At 34.7% G+C, this 17694-nt stretch overlaps 1 protein-coding gene across 2 annotated transcripts in view; it reads left to right on the top strand.

Annotated features, from left to right (window-relative positions):
* RIT2 (Ras like without CAAX 2) overlaps positions 1-17694 on the top strand; it is a 375407-nt gene that overhangs the window by 69989 nt on the left and 287724 nt on the right. For both annotated transcript variants that reach the window (XM_019013752.2, XM_019013753.3), the window contains exon 2: positions 12664-12720. In XM_019013752.2, the coding sequence (XP_018869297.1) occupies positions 12664-12720 (57 nt within the window). The remainder of the gene's footprint in view (positions 1-12663; positions 12721-17694) is intronic.

Raw genomic sequence — 17694 nt, 5'->3', positions numbered from 1 at the left:
CAGCCCCGGGTATACGTTGGTGCCCATTAGTTACTAACATGATTATCTGAAATATCAGAAAATGTTTTCATTGCAGGATCAGGGTGTCAAGACAGAGTAAATTCTTATTGTGGCAAATGATAACAATGTTAATTCTCATATGGATTAGATGTTAACATCTATAATAACCCCTACGACAAATTATACACATTTTAAAATCTGAATGCTTTGGAATTGTCTGTAGTTACTACCACCCATTCATGTAGATGAGACTCCAGTAATTGTCTCCATTAGTTATTATGCTGTAAGAATGGCACTACAGAGAGAGTTGTATTTACGTATGTTGGCACAGGTATGCAGGGCACTGCATACTGAAATACTCCTTAGGTATTTCATTTACCTAAGGAGATGAGGTTTATCCTAAATGATAAAATACTTGAGAAAATATTAGTGAAAATGTCTATTTTTCTTCTTTGTTTAAGTTCAAAATAAACTGTCAGCATACAGCAAATAAATAATGACTGGTAATATTTAGTTTTTAATATTCTTTGCTTTTTTGTGTCTCATCAATCATCCTTGAAAATCAGTCGGTGAAGATGAATAGAGTTTTTAAAGTCCTGGAAAGCACAATTTCTTTCCATTAGCAGTGAGTTTGTGGAGAAATGTCAAGAAAGTAAAGGGGAACATTCCATAGAAGGAAAAACACTCAGGGAAATGATGAATTGCAAAAGGTGCTGCTCCCATCCAGCTGCTTAGTTGAACACCATTTCCCCAACCAAATGATGCTGTTTTCTAATCTGTCCCTCAATCCCCAAATCTCAGTCCTTTTCTTCTCAACCATCCATATCCTATAAACACACACCTATAGAAACGTAGACATACCAGCCCTTCAGTAAATGTCTTATGACTAAATAAACAAATTAAATCACAATCTCAGATTCCCTTCCCATCTTTGAACTGTGATGGATTTGTTCTAAGAAAATAATTGGTTCAGAAATTCTGACTCTGGGAAGTATAGGTTTGGTATTAGCCTGCATTAATGAGCTTCATCACTTTAATATAAATATGCTGAATTATGCTTTTGATCTGGAAAGCACCAAACCACCAGTGCTGAATACCCCTTTCTAAATGTTAATTTTATAGAAATTTAGAACCTGTATTATTCCTAGAGAAAACAGAGGAGAACTTCTTTCATTGTAGAAATGCATTAATTAGAAAAAAAATGAAAGCTGTCATTAAAGTGGGATCGGGATACCTCTTACCCAATTTCTGATTCAACATTCTTCAGTACAGAAGATCAACATTGTCAGTATTAAAAGCTGCAAAGAGAATTAGGAGATCTTTACCAAACTCCACAAGGACCCTATTTTACTATTCTCAGTACCTCCCTTTTACCTTGACTTTAAAAAGATCCTATCACTCCTGTTTGGGGCCATTCCAGGTTGGTGGTTATCTCAGTCTTATTCTCCGTCTCAGCAGCTTGGCTGCCTAGGTGCTGGGTGCTATTCTGCCATGCTTCCTCTGGGCATGTCCTCCTTGGGAAAGATCCTGTGCTATGGATTCTTGTAGCTCTATTTCTGATCCTCAACTCAATGCAATTTAGAAAATGTTTGTAAATATGTGTGCTGAGGGGAAAATAAAAGAACACTCTCCCTGCTTTCTTTTATTTATTTATTTGATTTATTTATTTATTTGTTTGAGAGGGAGTTTCGCTCTTGTTGCCCAGGCTGGAGTGCAATGGCGCTATTTCAGCTATCTCAGCTCACTGCAACCTCCACCTCCCTGATTGAAGCAATTCTCTTGCCTCAGCTTCCCGAGTAGCTGGGATTACAGACATGTGCCACCAAGCCCGGCTAATTTTGTATTTTTAATAGAGACGGGGTTTCTCCATGTTGGTCAGGCTGGTCTTGAACTCCTGACCTCAGGTAATCGGCCCGCCTCAGCCTCCCAAAGTGCTGGGTTACAAGCGTGAGCCACCAGGCCCAGCCCAGTCTCCCTGCTTTTACCTTAATTTGACTTTGAGTCAAAAGTTAATTTTAGATGCATTTATTTATTCATTCATTCAAAAATAAACATTTAGTGTACGTGTGTGTTATTACTCAGCAAATATCAATGGCCCACGTGGTGCATAAATTTTCAGGTAAGAGGAAGGAATTAATGAAAACCAATTAGCACAATGGAAAGAGTCTGGCTTTGGGGTCCTATGGCCCAATCAATCTGATTCCTTGATATTGCTCTGTAACCTAACCAAGTTACTGCATGGCTCTCAAAACAATTTTGTTAAATTGTTCCTTCAAGGAATTTTGTAAGGTTATAAATCAAACTTAAATACTTTTAAATTGATATATAAAATATTATCCTAAATTTAAATTGTTTTAAAATATATAATTTCTGCCTTATTTTAAATAATGATGTCTTCAATAAAAATCCTATAATTTCTTGTAAATATATCTATTTGGACATAAAAGATATAATAATTTAATACTCATTATTATCTTTTTTATAAACTATATGAACAAGTTATTTAATAGTGGAAAATGGTACATGGTTCTTATTCTTGTTGAAAATGCTATATTTATTTAATTTTGTCATAGAATTTTATCCCACCTACCCTAATAAATGTTTATTTTAATAACAGTGCTATAACAATTTTATTTTTTGTTGCTGTTGTCACCATTAAACATACTATTAACTGTGTAAGCAAAGGTGTGTGTAATTTCACTGGCTGTCCTCCTCCACAACTCCCCATCTTCTTCTCAAATGTAAACCTTTAGAAGGCAAGGGTCTTCATCTGTTTTGTCCACTGACATATCCCAACTATCTAAACAGTGTCTGACACATACTATTTTTGAATGAAAGAATGCCAGCAAGGGAACATAGGGAGTTCCAAGGAGGAGGAATGGGTTTTGATTTAAATTCAGTAATGAGAGAACACCTCCCAGAGAAGGCCCAAGTGAGTAATAATCTGAACGAAATATAGAGCAAGCCATGCAGGTATCTGGAGGAGAGTTCTCCAGGCAGAGGTAGAAGCACCAACAAAGACTCTCCTTGGGAAAGCGCGTTACTGAAAGGTATGACAAACTCTGAAGGCCAATGTGACAGAAACAGAATGATTAAAATAGAGGATTGAAGTACAAGAGAAATAACCAGATCCTAAATAGATGAGGAAGGAATGGTGATGATGGTAACAATGAAATGAAGAAAGAGGTATTGCAGAATGCTCAGTTTGGAGGCGGTTTTAAGTTATCTCTCTTCCCTCTTCTCATTTTTCAGGCGAGAAAATTAAGTCAGAGAGTTTGAGTAATTTTTTCATGGTCCCAAAAACCAAGACAAATGGGGCTAAATCTTAGTGACCTGTCTCCCAATCTCATTTTTCCCATTTCACTGACAGGACATCAATTCTCAAAGGGAAAGCAGTGATTTGCCATCTTCTGTCTTTGAGTTTTTAGATTGTATTATTCTCTAAATTGCTTTAGTTTAGTACTTCGCATAAATATCAAGTATTTTTTGGAGGAGTGGGTGTGGGTTGGAGGAGTAATAATGAGTTATATGATCTTATGCTATATATATATATTATTTTGTAGGAAATAACCCCTTTCTATAATTTTCCTTTTTCATAACTGACAGTCTCCGCCTCTGGCCAAATACCACTGACATTCCAAGGAGGGTGATATATAATAGTGTCAGATTTTCAGAGAAGTAAATTTGATGATTTAATACTGAATTATGCAAAGCAAGAAGCAGTTGACTTATATTTAACTTTAAAATGAAATAGTAAATTATGGGAATATCTGAATAATAAAATGGAAATTCAAATAAAAATATGTGCATGAAAAAAGACGTCCACACAAAATGTGTTTGCTTTAAAAAATGATTGTTTTTAATCTCTCACCACTGCCATTGTATGAACATTTAAGATGCATTTGGCCATTATTTATTGTATGTACTTAATGAATATTTTGTAAAGTCCTTGGAAACACTACATTTACATAACATATGTTAATGATATAGCCACTAATAAAGAAAAAGGGTCTTTGATATGAAATCCATCAGGTACTTCCTAACAGTATCCAGGGCTTACCGTTAAGTAATGTCCATTTCTATGGTAGGGTAGTATTCTTACTTGCTATACAAGGATAATAAATTAACTGTAATAATTTTAGAAGTTAAAGCAAAGGGCTATTGAGTCTACTAAGCATTCTTTATTTTCATCCCTAATTACTTTTATAAAGATTGCAAATATTCTGACCCAATGTCTTCTCTACTCATACACACTCTTCACTTTCTTTGTATCCATAAAGCCACTAACCAACTTTCAAAGAAGCATTTATGTGCATAAAGTAGAAAAAGCCTCCTATTGTTATTTCTTTTCCCAGATATTTTTATGATGACCACATAGTTAACCTGAAAAAATGCTTCACATATTATTTCAGATGTACTCCTATCTAGATAATTAATTTTTAAAAGCAATAAATATAATTATGCATGTATTTCTAGCATGTAGGTTGTTACACCCTACAAAAATTTTTAAAAGTATGTTTTTTTATAATAATTTCTGTTAATATTCATCAAAAATTAAAAGGTGCTTATTCAGATAATTTAGAAGCATTCCTTATAGAAGCTAGTAAGATACAGAGTAACATTAAGGCCAAAGTTAGTTTTTTCAGAAAATGATTTTTTTTGGGGGGGGAAGGTATAACATTTCATTTTCCTTCATTTGACATTTCCACCTTTCCTTTAAATATCCTTTTCCCCCTTATGCTGAAGCCTGCTATGTGTTCAGCAAACCTATTTTCTTTTCTTCCTAACATGCACCCCTATCTCATAGTAGTTGGGAGGAGCCAAGTAACTGAGTTTTGATACTAGACTGTGGATACAGTAATGTACAATATTTATGGCACTTTTTTTACTTAACATTCTGTCACACAATTCTCTGTGAATTCTCTTACTTCACTTTTCTGCCAATTTGTCATAAAGAACTCAGAGGAGGCCTTGAAGTTCTGAGGGCTGAGAGACCACCTGAGGAGAGGATCTGGGAAAGACTCCATAGAACACAATGGTCATCTTCCAGCATAACTTATGTTGCATTTGACATAAGTGAAAAATAATTGCAGCAAAGACACAAAAGCTTGTTCAGCCATTTGCCTTTTGCACTAATAAATTCTTTATAAGACAGAGCTAGGAAATAGCGTTCTTATACATTCTACTTATGCCAGGGCACCTATTTCCATCAATCTCTCCACTACCCACACTCACACATGCATGCAGCTTAATTTTCTGATTCAGGATGTCTAAAACACATCTAGAATTCCCTATATTTGAAGGGTTCCACCTATTTATTTGGTATTGCCAATATCTAGCACACAGTAGATGCTCAATAGGTGTTTTATGGGTGAACTTTAAAATCTTTTGGAACGGACAGCACGATTTTTCTTGTTCTAAGCGGTCTTGACCAAATTGGTATCCAGTGACAGTCTTTCTTACACTTTTCTCTCGGCCTTTTTAGACAAATAGATTATAGTCCTCTAATTGAAATAATCTGATGCATAGATAAGAACAGAAACTAAATATATTGTGTTTAGGTCATATTTGACCTAAATTCTCCATGAAAAAATTAATTGCTCATTTTCAGCATCAAGTTTTGAAGATCTATACTTCAAGAATTTTGTGGGCTCCATCTTACACATAAGGGTTTACTGGTCAGTGAGAAATGAATAGGAGAATATAGTTGGCCTCTTGAATCTGAATTTCTCCATACATCCTTCCACAGAGCCAAAGTACCAACAAGAAGCACAATGAAACCACATGTGATCTATGCCATGAATGTCAAATTATCTCTAAGTAGAAAAATTAAGCACAGGTCAGGTGTAGTGGCTCACGCCTGTAATCCCAGCACTTTGGGAGGCCAAGGAGGGTGGATCACCTGAGGTCAGGAGTTCGAGACCAGCCTGACCAACATGGAGAAACCCTGTCTCTATTAAAAATACAAAATTAGTCGGGCGTGGTGGCACATGCCTGTAATCCCAGCTACTCGGGAGGCTGAGGAAGGATAATTTCTTGAACCCAGGAGGCAGGGGCTGCAGTGAGCTGAGATCGCACCATTGCACTCCAGCCTGGCCAACAGGAGCAAAACTCAGTCTCAAAAAAAAAAAAAAAAAAAATGTCAACAGAAATTCTGGTGCCATTACAAGGCTGTGGTTGTGCAGGATGGAGAGAGGGAAGACTTAAAAGACTGAGAAAAAGAGGAGAGGAAAGTCAAGTACTTAAATGAAATATTGGTAAAATCATCTTTTGAAAGAAAGCCATACAATGCTAATTGCCAAAATACTGAAAATTAGTCTGCAAGTTTATGTTTCACAGCAGTGATAATGTCCTTGACAGTAAACAGAACCATAACTGACAATCTGCTTCTCAGGGAGATGGAAATAAGTAGAAAAGCGGTATTCATCTTCAAGATGTGGCAGTGAAGGAAAAGGTAGGAAGGTAATGAAGGAAACTAAAGATTCTGTTGAAAACAAAGAGAAACAAGATATGACAATTACTTCTATGATCCCCACCACCTGTCAATGTTACCTAATTTGAAATAAAAAAAAAAAAATCCTGCACTTTACTAACCTGAGAGAAGACAACACTCTTGATGTAATAACTGAATATGTAATGCATAGAAACAGAGAAAAAAAGGTGACACAAACATGATACAAAACTACCCTAAGAAGAAAAAAGAAGAGGGAATCAACTGTTTTAAGCTAATAAATATTCTCCCCCAAAATTTAACAAAGCAGTGACATGTACTACAAGAAGCTTAACTGAATTAAACATCCTCAAATAATCGTGTGTAGATGAATTTAAACACAGAATCAGAAATTCAAAAACTGAGAAACAGAAATAACTTAAAGAAGATATATACTGAGAAAAAAGAAATTGTAGGAAAAGACAAAATCATCTGAGAAATAAGGGACAAATCACAAGGTACCCTTGGGAGAATAGTTTGGAATGAAAACTGAGACATTTGGAGAGCAGGGAAACAATCAAGAGAATTAACATGTGATTAATAATAATTTTTACAAGGTCTAAAAAGTCAGAGAAAATGTGGTAGAAATGAAAACCAGGCAAAAAATATTCAACAGCATAGAAAGTCAAATCCTTGAAGAATAAAAACAACAATATGTAAAAAAAAAAACAACAAAAAACCATGATTCAATAAAAAGTTCTAGAAATTAAAGAAAATATGTGTTTACTTATTGAAACGACCCACTTGTACCTGAAAAAAAAAAAATCTGAAACTGTTTTTTTTTTTTTTTTTGAGACGGAGTCTCACTCTGTCGCCCAGGCTGGAGTGCAGTGGCGCAATCTCTTCTCACTGCAAGCTCTGCCTCTCGGGTTCACACTATTCTCCTGCCTCAGCCTCCCGAGTAGCTAGGATTACAGGCACCCACCACCATGCCCGGCCCATTTTTTTGTATTTTTAGTAAAGACGGGGTTTCACCATGTTAGCCAGGATGGTCTCGATCTCCTGACCTCGTGATCCGCCCGCCTTGGCCTCTCAAAGTACTGGGATTGCAGGCGTGAGCCACGGCGTCCGGCTTGAAACTATTAAAGACATAACTTAGTAAAACTAGCGGACTATAAAGAAAAAAGAATCCTTAGTATCTCCAGAAAAACAGATCAAACAGTTAACATGGTTCAGAAAAGTGCAGGACAAGTATTTTATATCCAGCCAAGTTATCTTGTAAGTATCAAGGCTATAGAAAAATAGTTCTAAATAGGCAAGAACACTGGAAATACTGTACCCATGAATTCTATCATAAGTATATATATATGTATATATATGTATATATATGTATATATAAGTATATATATGTATATATATGTATATATGTATATATGTATATATATGTATATATGTATATATATGTATATATATGTATATATGTATATATATGTATATATATGTATATATGTATATATATGTGTATATATGTGTATATATATGTATATATATGTATATGTGTATATATGTATATATATGTGTATATATGTATATATGTATATATGTATATATGTGTATATATGTATATGTGTATATATGTATATATGTGTATATATGTATATATATGTATATATATGTGTGTGTGTATATATATATATATATATTCCTCCATCCAATCAAGAGAAGATTGGTAAAGCTTTGAAAAAAATAGCTAATTGATGAAGATTTATTATATTCAATTTTAAACCTTAGACTAAAACAAGAATAAGAACATGAGTACAAGAATGTGAATGTACTTAACTTGCCTATTAAAATAAAACAAATTTTAAATTGGTACAAAAAATCCAGCACTGTAATATACCAAGAACCTCCTGAAACACAGTGATTTACGATTGTAAATTCAAAGAAAAATTAGGAATAAACCGCAAAATGGAAACAAAGTTAATGCAGTGATTATAACTTTGATCAGACCAAAACGATAAAAATAATTACATGAGATAAGGAAAACTTTTAAATAATAAAAGCCACAATTCACAATTGCATTGTTCATTGATACCCTAACATTCTGATCAAAATATTGATTTATGACTTATGCTGGTATTTTCTAGGACAACTGTTCTTACTTGGGACATGTTGATCGATACCTATTTCTCAATATTGTGTTCTTGTGTGTATATAAATGAATGTTTTGGGAGTAAAAGATAGACCATTGTTATTAGATTTTTAGAACCAATGTATTAAGATATTATAAAGTCAGTACAATTAAAATATCTGAAAAAAGGATAGAATTATGTTGTTTGAGTTTCTTATGAAGTTGCTCTTTAGCAAGGAATAATAGAATGCCAATTTTTTGAGGATATAAAACTGTGTAACATAAAATGAGATAAAATTTAATCTCCAGTCTGACTGATAGCAGATTCTCTCCAGTGTGATAACAGGTTGAGCTTGATAGGTACTTAGGAGAGATTTTTCAAAAATTGTTTTTTTATAAATTATCTCCCCCAAATGGAAATGCCTGTTAGATGTCCTATAGGGGATCCACTTTGTAAAACACAAAAGAAACTTATACAAATCAATCTTTCTAAAATTATCTTTTGAATTCGGAAACAAAGCTCAGCTGGCTCCTTTTGCTTTGATTCTGTCTCAGCGGTGGGTCAGAAGATTCCACACTTAAAGGGCTTTTTTCAATTATGCAACAAGCAGCAGGTTTCCATTAAAGCACAAACTCCATCATCTAAATATGTACTTTCTGTTTTGTTTTGTTTTGTTTTGTTTTTGCGGGGCAGGCTGGCAGGGGGAGGTAGCGGGGGATGGAGTCTGGCTGTGTCACCCAGGCTGGAGTGCAGGGGCACAATCTCGGCTCACTGCAACCTCCACCTTCCAGGTTCAAGTGATTCTCCTGCCTCAGCCTCCTGAGTAGCTGGGATAACAAGCATGCGCCACCACGCCCGGCTGATTTCCGTATTTTTAGTAGAGACGGGATTTCGCCATGTTGGCCATGCTGTTCTAGGACTCCTGACCTCAGGTGATCCACCCGCCTTGGCCTCCCAAAGTGCTAGGATTACAGGGGTGAGCCACTGCTCCCGGCCTAGGTGTTCTTATAAATAACTGTAACAGGTAAGTCCCTGACTGATTCATTTATTTCTGATGTTGGCTGTATGTTTCTCAAGTCTAATATCCAAATATTTCTATTATTTATTAAAATGTTTTCATATCTTTTTTCTTAAATTTGTTCAAAACTTCTTCAGGCTCCACAATTCCTTCCCAATTGCATAGCAGTTAACTTAGCCCATAACAGTTCTTTCTATTGCTTCTTGATAGCTTCCAAGACTATCGTGTACTGCTACCTGATAGAGGAAGGTTTAAATGTGTGAACAGAACGGTGTGACATTTGAGTAGCGATATCAATCATTCTTAACATTGTTAAAGAAAATCAGAGCCAGAGAGTAGTTAAATTGGTAAGAACAGATTTTATTCAGGAACTATGGCAAAGGATAAAGAACCACGTATAGAACTGGTCTTAGTTCCAAATACAGCAAGCACTAAGGCGGATGTATAGCCGAGAAGCAGGATTGGGGTCAGTGGATGGAAAAATTACTAAGAAATATCCAGAAGAGGTGATTCTGGTTAAACAAATTTAATGAGATTCTTGCTGAAGGCAGGGAAATCAAATATTTCTTGAGGAGTGGTGGGGATGAAGAATTTGATCAGGTATTGAGAATGATCAGATATCAAGGGTAAGGGATGCTCTCTAAACTGATTTAGCAGTATTCTTGCTAAATCTGGGTTATGAAAAGATGAATATGGAAGTACAAAAGTTTAGGTGTAGGTGAGAAGAGGGTTCAGAGGAGCCTGACTGAAGTTTTGGCAAGGAGCGAGTCTTCATAATTCTGATATCAAAATGAAGACGGCAAAGGTCATTTTTATGTCATAGGATAAAGGCATTCTCATGGATGGAAAGTACCACACTAAGTCTGAGAACAAGACTAGTAGCTGTTTGGGCAGTGACGTAAGTTCAGACTGAAAGGAAAGATGAATGTGGTTCACGAAAGACCACATGTATTAGCATATCATGTTGAAGATTATGTTCTTTATTTTAATAGCAGCTGACATGTGAGTGACATAATTTTTTTAATGATGATGTTGGTACCATTGGGAAAGAGCTAATGTAAAGAAAATAAAATAATTATGGAGGAAACAGTTTTTAGTCTAATGCAATAGAGATTTTCAAAAGAAATATAAGATTCTGAACTAGAGTAATAGCAGAAAGAATCAAGATGTATGAAAAATTTGTTGGAGTGAAATCTTAAAATTTATGTTTGTATGGAGGATATGAGAGGGAAGGGATGCAAAGACATCTTTGAGATTTTAGCCTAAATAATTGACTATCATAAGATGGATGTTGAGACTGTTAATCACATTAGTAATTAAGTCTATATCCATTTGTTTTGAGTGGAGTAGGAATATCCTCATTTTAGTTTTAAATGTACTGAACTAAGCTGTTATTGAAATTGAGATGACTGACTACCCATAGCTAATTGCTCACATGAAGCCATGCCTCTGACCTCTGTGTTCTAACTGGGAGTAAACCAGTCAGGAACTAAGAGAGGGAGGCAACTGCCATTTTAAAACTCAGGAAAAGCATTTTCCAAATGCTTCTTCATATCCACTTAATAAACATGTTGCTTTCAGTTTGTTTACCTGAAGTATTCTAACTCCTCAGGCTATCTGTAAGGAACGTTGATTTGCATTTCAAAAATTTGCCCAAAGCTGTCAAATTGAGTAATACTTACATGTAGAGACTTCTTTTGTCACTGCAAATAAAGGAAGTAAACAATTGTTAAAGTATAAAACAGAAATTCTCTTCCACTGGGTCAGTTTCCATTTCTTTGCTTTTCTCAGCAGGGTCAGACTAGTGCATTCCACATGTTTGTTGAATATAACTGAGTCTTCTCTGCTCTGAATATTTGCTAAAGTGTGTACACACTGTTAAAAACAACCAGAGCTGGACACTAGTTAAAGCAATAAAAATAAATTTAATCCAGGAACTATTTCCATAAGGGAAAAGAGTCCTCAGTATAGAACTGGGCTCAACTCCAAACACAGAAAGGACACGCAAAGATGTATAGGCAAGGCACAGAGGAGGAGGAAGGTGAGAGGGGAGGGGTTACACCTGTGAATGGAAAATTCCTAAGAGGAGACATCAGGGGGAGGAAGATTCTTGCTAAACTGACTTAGCAGGATTCTTGTTGAAGGTAGGACAGAGGATCAGATATCAGGGGAGGAGTCTTTCTAAACTGACTTAGCAGGATTTGACAAGTGGGATATATAGACCCAGCCAGAATGCAAGGACAGGGTCCATATATGAGGCCTAGCAGAGAAGAAGGCTTAGGATGTTACCTAAAATTTGCTCAAGGAGAGAGTCTGTTAACAAACGCACATGCAGAAGTGAGGAAAAAAGAAAGAGAAGAGCTATTATACACTATTTTTATCTAAGTTTGTTGTTTTGCTTCAGAGTTCCTTTTGCTTCCTAATAATGGAAATTCACATAAGGAAATACTTTACAATAGAAATATTACAAATGTTTTACAAAATCATAGGTTTGGAAATAAAGTGGAGGGTACAGAATTACAGAAAAAAAGTAATGAAGAAAAGGTGGTCAATAACATAAATTAGGCAAAATAAAAGTAACTGAAATAATTTTAATTTTGAACAGTTAAAGACAAAAATAATGTAATTACATATCTTTATAGTTCGTAAGAACTTCAGAGAGTATCTATTCACCTTAAAGATGAAAAACTTAGAGTCCCAGAGAATGTACAGATTCTTTGGTGAAAGGGACTTGCACATCATTACCAACTGTTTAACCAGAGAAGGTCAAGAGGGATTCTGTAACTGGTTTACATTTTCATTATGTCAAGAGCTTCTTTATTTTTACTCTAATACCATTTTTATTGAAATACACTTAAAATTTGAACATGTTTATTTCAGAGAAGTATCTGGCATTATCTGACACATTTTTCCCTCTAGAACTTTGTCTTATTGTTTTCATTTTGTGTGAAATTAAATTAGTCACTCACATAACTAACTTATTCACCATAACCTTTTAAAAGATTGGTGGACTATGTTGGTAAATAACTTATTGATGAATTAGTGAATTTTTATTAAACAAAATGTGTTTTTTTTTCTTTCAGCAATGACAATGCAGTTTATTAGTCATCAGTTCCCTGATTATCATGACCCTACTATAGGTAAGTGGAAGCTTCCTTTCTCCGTAAGCTCAAATAAAGACACTGTGACTAAGTGGCTTGAAAATAATAGCAATGTTGATGGAAAATAAATACAATTTACTCTATGACCCAGAACACATACACACAAATCTATCATATGTAACGTAGCACAACAGAAGCTTCAAGATACAGTATTTGTCCTTACGTCTTGCCGGGTACTCTGGTATTATCTATTCTATTTCTTTCTGGTAAATGGTGGTTGGAATCCATTAAGTGATTTCAGTATCTAATAATGGATATCTATCTGCATTTGAGAAGTTTCTCTGGATAGTAAAATTGTACTCTGGATAATAAAATTGATGTGATTATATATGTATTTGCTCACTTCTGTCAGTCTCTGAATTTTCTACTGCAGAGTTATTTAGCCATGTTAATGGTGCATTTGGAACGTTAGATATAGACATAATATTATCCATCATTCTCATCTTGAAGGTTAGGAAACTGACATTTAAGGTGTTAAAATATTGCTAGAGCCAAAACACTACCCATGTTTTATTCCTCCTACCCAGTTTTCTTTCTGTCATAATATACTGCAGAAGTTTTGCATTGGGGAACAAGTTTTCTCCCTCATTCAAAGCACAAAAGATGTCTTTAAAATTGCTTTACTCATTCAAAAAACTACTTTAAAGAACTGGCTGGAAATTTTCAAGCAGAGTCCACCGTAGTACTCTTTGTCAGAAACACACTGGTATTAAAAACACATCAAGCATTATTTCCCAGAGAGGGAGGCATATAGCCTCATGGCTGACTGGTTGCCTGGATGGTGAGCTCCTTTAACCACTCCCCATTACTTACCCTATTTGTTCCCTCAGTCTGAATATCTCTTATCCTCACCCCACCCATGGGTAAGATCATCTAGTTTCTATTATGCTTATCAAGAAATTTTAATTCAAGATCCTACTTGATATATTAAATGGTACGCTGTAGATTATACTGGTGTATTCTTTCCCAAAAGGCCCCAGAATATTTGCTTGCATACCATTGCTGACATATATAAAACATACTTATTTTTAAATGTCTGATTATTTATTAAGACCACCTCATCAGTTGAAGTAAATCGATTAGATTTAAGTACATGCAATTAGTATGTGGTAACTGGAAAGGACTTCCTCAACAAGTTGAGGTTTGGTTCTAAAGAGAAAGAAACTACTTTGTAAAGTTTTAAAGTGGTTAGCTGCGACTGTTGCTTGATAATTCTCTAAGTCCATTTTCTAAATATCTTAATTCTAGAATGCCAATAGCTTTGTACCACACACTGTAAGTTACACAAAAGGGACAATCTTTGGAAAATCTCTGAATCTTTTATCTTGTTGGAAAATTCAATAATATAATATATAATTTATGATATCAGAAATTCACTCAGTTGTTTATTATTTTCTGTTATTCTTTAAGCTTTGTATGTATTGGTGTCTCAAAAACCAGCCTCTTGTTCATCAACCTCTCACATCTAACAGCTTGAATAGGGCAGTAGATGTGAATAAATCATAAATGATTCCTTCAAACAGAAGAAATGAGAAGTATATGATGATGTCTCCTTTAGTTATCCATGAGGCATATCTATCACTTGAGATTAAGATACCTGGACATTCAGTATTAACATATAGCTACAGTCATACCTTTATCTGGCTATAAATAAAACAGCTTTAGAAGAAGAAGTTTGAAAATGGAAACATAGAGTACTTTATTACTTTTGATCTGATTTTCCTATCATTTCATTTTGTGGCCTTTCTAGTGGGAATATTGGTTAGCAATTTTCCATTGGTATCCTGCTTGCAGAAGGTAAAAGTCTGAAATAATTTACCTTCCACCTGCTTCTGCTTCATAACTGTAACTCAGTGTGGCTGACTTAATGACCTCTTAAGAGGAAATTCATATTAGTACAGTTTGAAAATCATTCAAATTATAAAAGAATAACACCTATCAAGGATACTTTTTTCACAATTGATATAGGAAATAAATATTTTTCAATCCTTCTCTAGATCTGTTTGTTACCCTACTGACTGAGGCTTTTAAATGGCCTTTTGTCTAAAATAATTGAGAGATATATATGGCTTTATTTTCTCCCTTATATTCAGCTTAGAGTTATTCTTCTTTCAAATATACCCCAATTCTGAAAACGTAAGATCCCTTTATCACTGAAAAGAGTTAGATATATTATTTGATACCAGTGTTCATCCCAAGGAGTAGTTGTTCCCCTTATTTATTGGCAACAATTTCAACATCAGTAACCAATGAATTTATAACAATAGAAAGGAAAAGCAGATTGGTTAATATCAGGCTACTTCACATTACTGTTTTTGTAAGGGTTAAAGCAGAGGAGACTTCTTTATTACACTGACTCAGGTAGAATGGAATCTCTTGCTTTCAGAAAGTATTGGTCTGTTCACGGGTCTATTTGCTTGCTTAAAATTTCAGTTTGGTTTTGTGGCATCTAATGTGAGTGACTTCATTTTGGTTTGGTCTCATCTGTTAGGCCCAGGGCAGGAGCTCAGTCTAAAACAATTGCCTGTCATAATTTTGTTTCATAGTTTAGAGCAGATAATCTCTGCACTTATTTTTGAAAGATGCATAGGAATTAGGCCGGTGAAGAGGAGGGATTGCTAAAACAAAAAGTACAGGCACTGAGACAAGACAGCACAACAAGTGACAAAGCTGGGGCATTTTGGGAACCAGAAGCCCAAGGGTGAAGTAAATGGTATAATATGTAGGAAGGCAAGCGAGAGCTAAATACATTACCAGGCACCAGATCTTTGAAGATCTTGCAGGCCTGGCTAAGGGTTTAGATACCTACAGTCTTATACTCTTCTGTGAGAGAAAGATGAATATTACTGACAGCCTGCTTAACTTTTCCATTTGTTAGTTCCAGGGCAGAAAAACTAAACATGCATCAACTTTAATAGCTGATTTTCCGTAGTAGATGTTTACTTTTTCCAGGATTCCTTCTCGTGGTAAAGCACCCGATCCACCAGCATCTCATGCCAGAAACCCATGAATAATTCATGATACCTATTTAAACTTCTACATTAAACCACTCACAAAATTCTGTTGTTTCTACCTTTATAACAGGTTTTAAAACTGTCCCCATCTCTCTATAAACTTTTCTGTCATCTTTTTCTAAGCCACACCCATCTCCAATTTGGACTTGTTTTAAAATTGGTTTCTACACAGAACCAAAAAAATCTTGAAAACTATAAATCTGGACTACTGTAATCTCTGTTTGATGGTCCCTAGTGTTGTATTATTTTTAGCATAAAAAATTCTAAGAACAAAATGAAGACTCTCATGGTCTTGCTATTATTTATGTCTTCAGCTTCCACACTTGCCACTTCTTTCTTGGGCATCAACCACATCCACCTTATTTTAGGTCCACAAACTAGTCAAGCCCTTTTCTGTCTTACGGCATTTTCATCCATATTTTACCCAGAATGCTCTTCATTTTTTCACCTACATCTTTGCTTCATTCACTCATAGTTTTCTGTTAAACTTAAATTTAAATATTGCTTCCTCAAGAGCGCCTCTTTTGACTTCCCAAAAATAAGCCTTTCTTTTATGCATTCTTTTAGAATGTTGAATACTTTTAATATCACTAGTCTCTATGAAATTAAATAATTGTTTAGATAATTATCTGTCAAATTAAAATGTCATAAAGGTTAAAAATGCCCAATATGTTATTACTAGTGTATCCCAGACCTAAATAGAATGTTGAACATATGGCAGATGATATAAAATATTCATTAAATGGAAAATTAGTAAGCAAATACATTTCTAGGAAAGCATTAATCATTTTTAAATATTGCTATAGTAACTTTAGAGTCCTGGTGAACAACTAAACTAATAACTAATCAAAGGTGTTCTAGTGGTCTTTTATAAAAATTCTCTATGTTTGTTAATTACTATTTCTTGACCTAAAATGATTAGCAAAAGAAAATTTTCATGAAAAATTAAAAACATTGTGCTAATGCCAATCATTCTTTATTTTTTCTTATCTTACTCCTCTGCTCTCCTAATCCTTCCTCTTTATTCAATATTAGTTCCTTAACAAATGTTTATGTTTCAGGCATTGTTCAAAGCAAAGGAGTCAAAGGTGCACAATGATAGGCAAGAATTCCGTTTTCATTGAGTTTCTTTGCCTACTTTTGTTTCATTATCTCTGAGAGCTGATCACATCTCCTTGTCTAGAGTCCAATTTTTCTTTTTTTTTGTCTCATTGCATTAAGATGACTTGAGGTCATTACATTAATACAGAACACAATTTAGTTACAAAAACTGGCCTTAAGGACCTATCCATTGTTTCTTAGGGTTGCTTTCCCTTTGGAAAGAAAACAGCTTTAACAACTGAGCAATCAGTTATTATTTCATTATCTCATTTGCCCATCCATTTATTTGGTTCTCACAGTGCCCAGAAATTCATAAGACCAACAAGTTTCCAACTATACTTACATATCCTATTTTCAAGGAGCACATCCTCTTGTAATTGACTCAACTGAGAATGCTTTTCCTCTTTTAGCGTTTTAGACTTCCAATTTCACTTACAAACCATGAAAACTGCATAATACTCTCATCTGAAAGATTTATATTCTTTCTAAGCCATCGATAAGGACTGTAACAAGTTCTACAAAAAAAGAATAAAATGCTATATATAGAGTTAAGTCTTCCTGAATGACTTGGGAAGCTTAAAAAACAAGGACTTTATATAAGCAGAAAGTACATCAACAATATAGACAGGTCATCTGCAGATAGCCTCGTGCTCAATGGCTGTTAGACCAGCATGGAACAAATGTACCACATTAAGTATACATTTCTCAATATCTCTTGTATTGAGAATACTTCTTAAGCTAGGAATTTAGAAAAATACTGCGTTTGAATTACACCAAAATGGCCTGTTCTGTGTCTAAAATGTACACTAATAGAGTCACTCCTTTGTGTCACTAGAAA

Source organism: Gorilla gorilla, chromosome 17 (assembly GCF_029281585.2).
Source record: "Gorilla gorilla gorilla isolate KB3781 chromosome 17, NHGRI_mGorGor1-v2.1_pri, whole genome shotgun sequence".
NCBI classification, from domain to species: domain Eukaryota; kingdom Metazoa; phylum Chordata; class Mammalia; order Primates; family Hominidae; genus Gorilla; species Gorilla gorilla.
The sequence above is the reverse complement of the archived record's forward strand: the minus strand, read 5'-3'. Positions and strand labels throughout refer to the sequence as shown.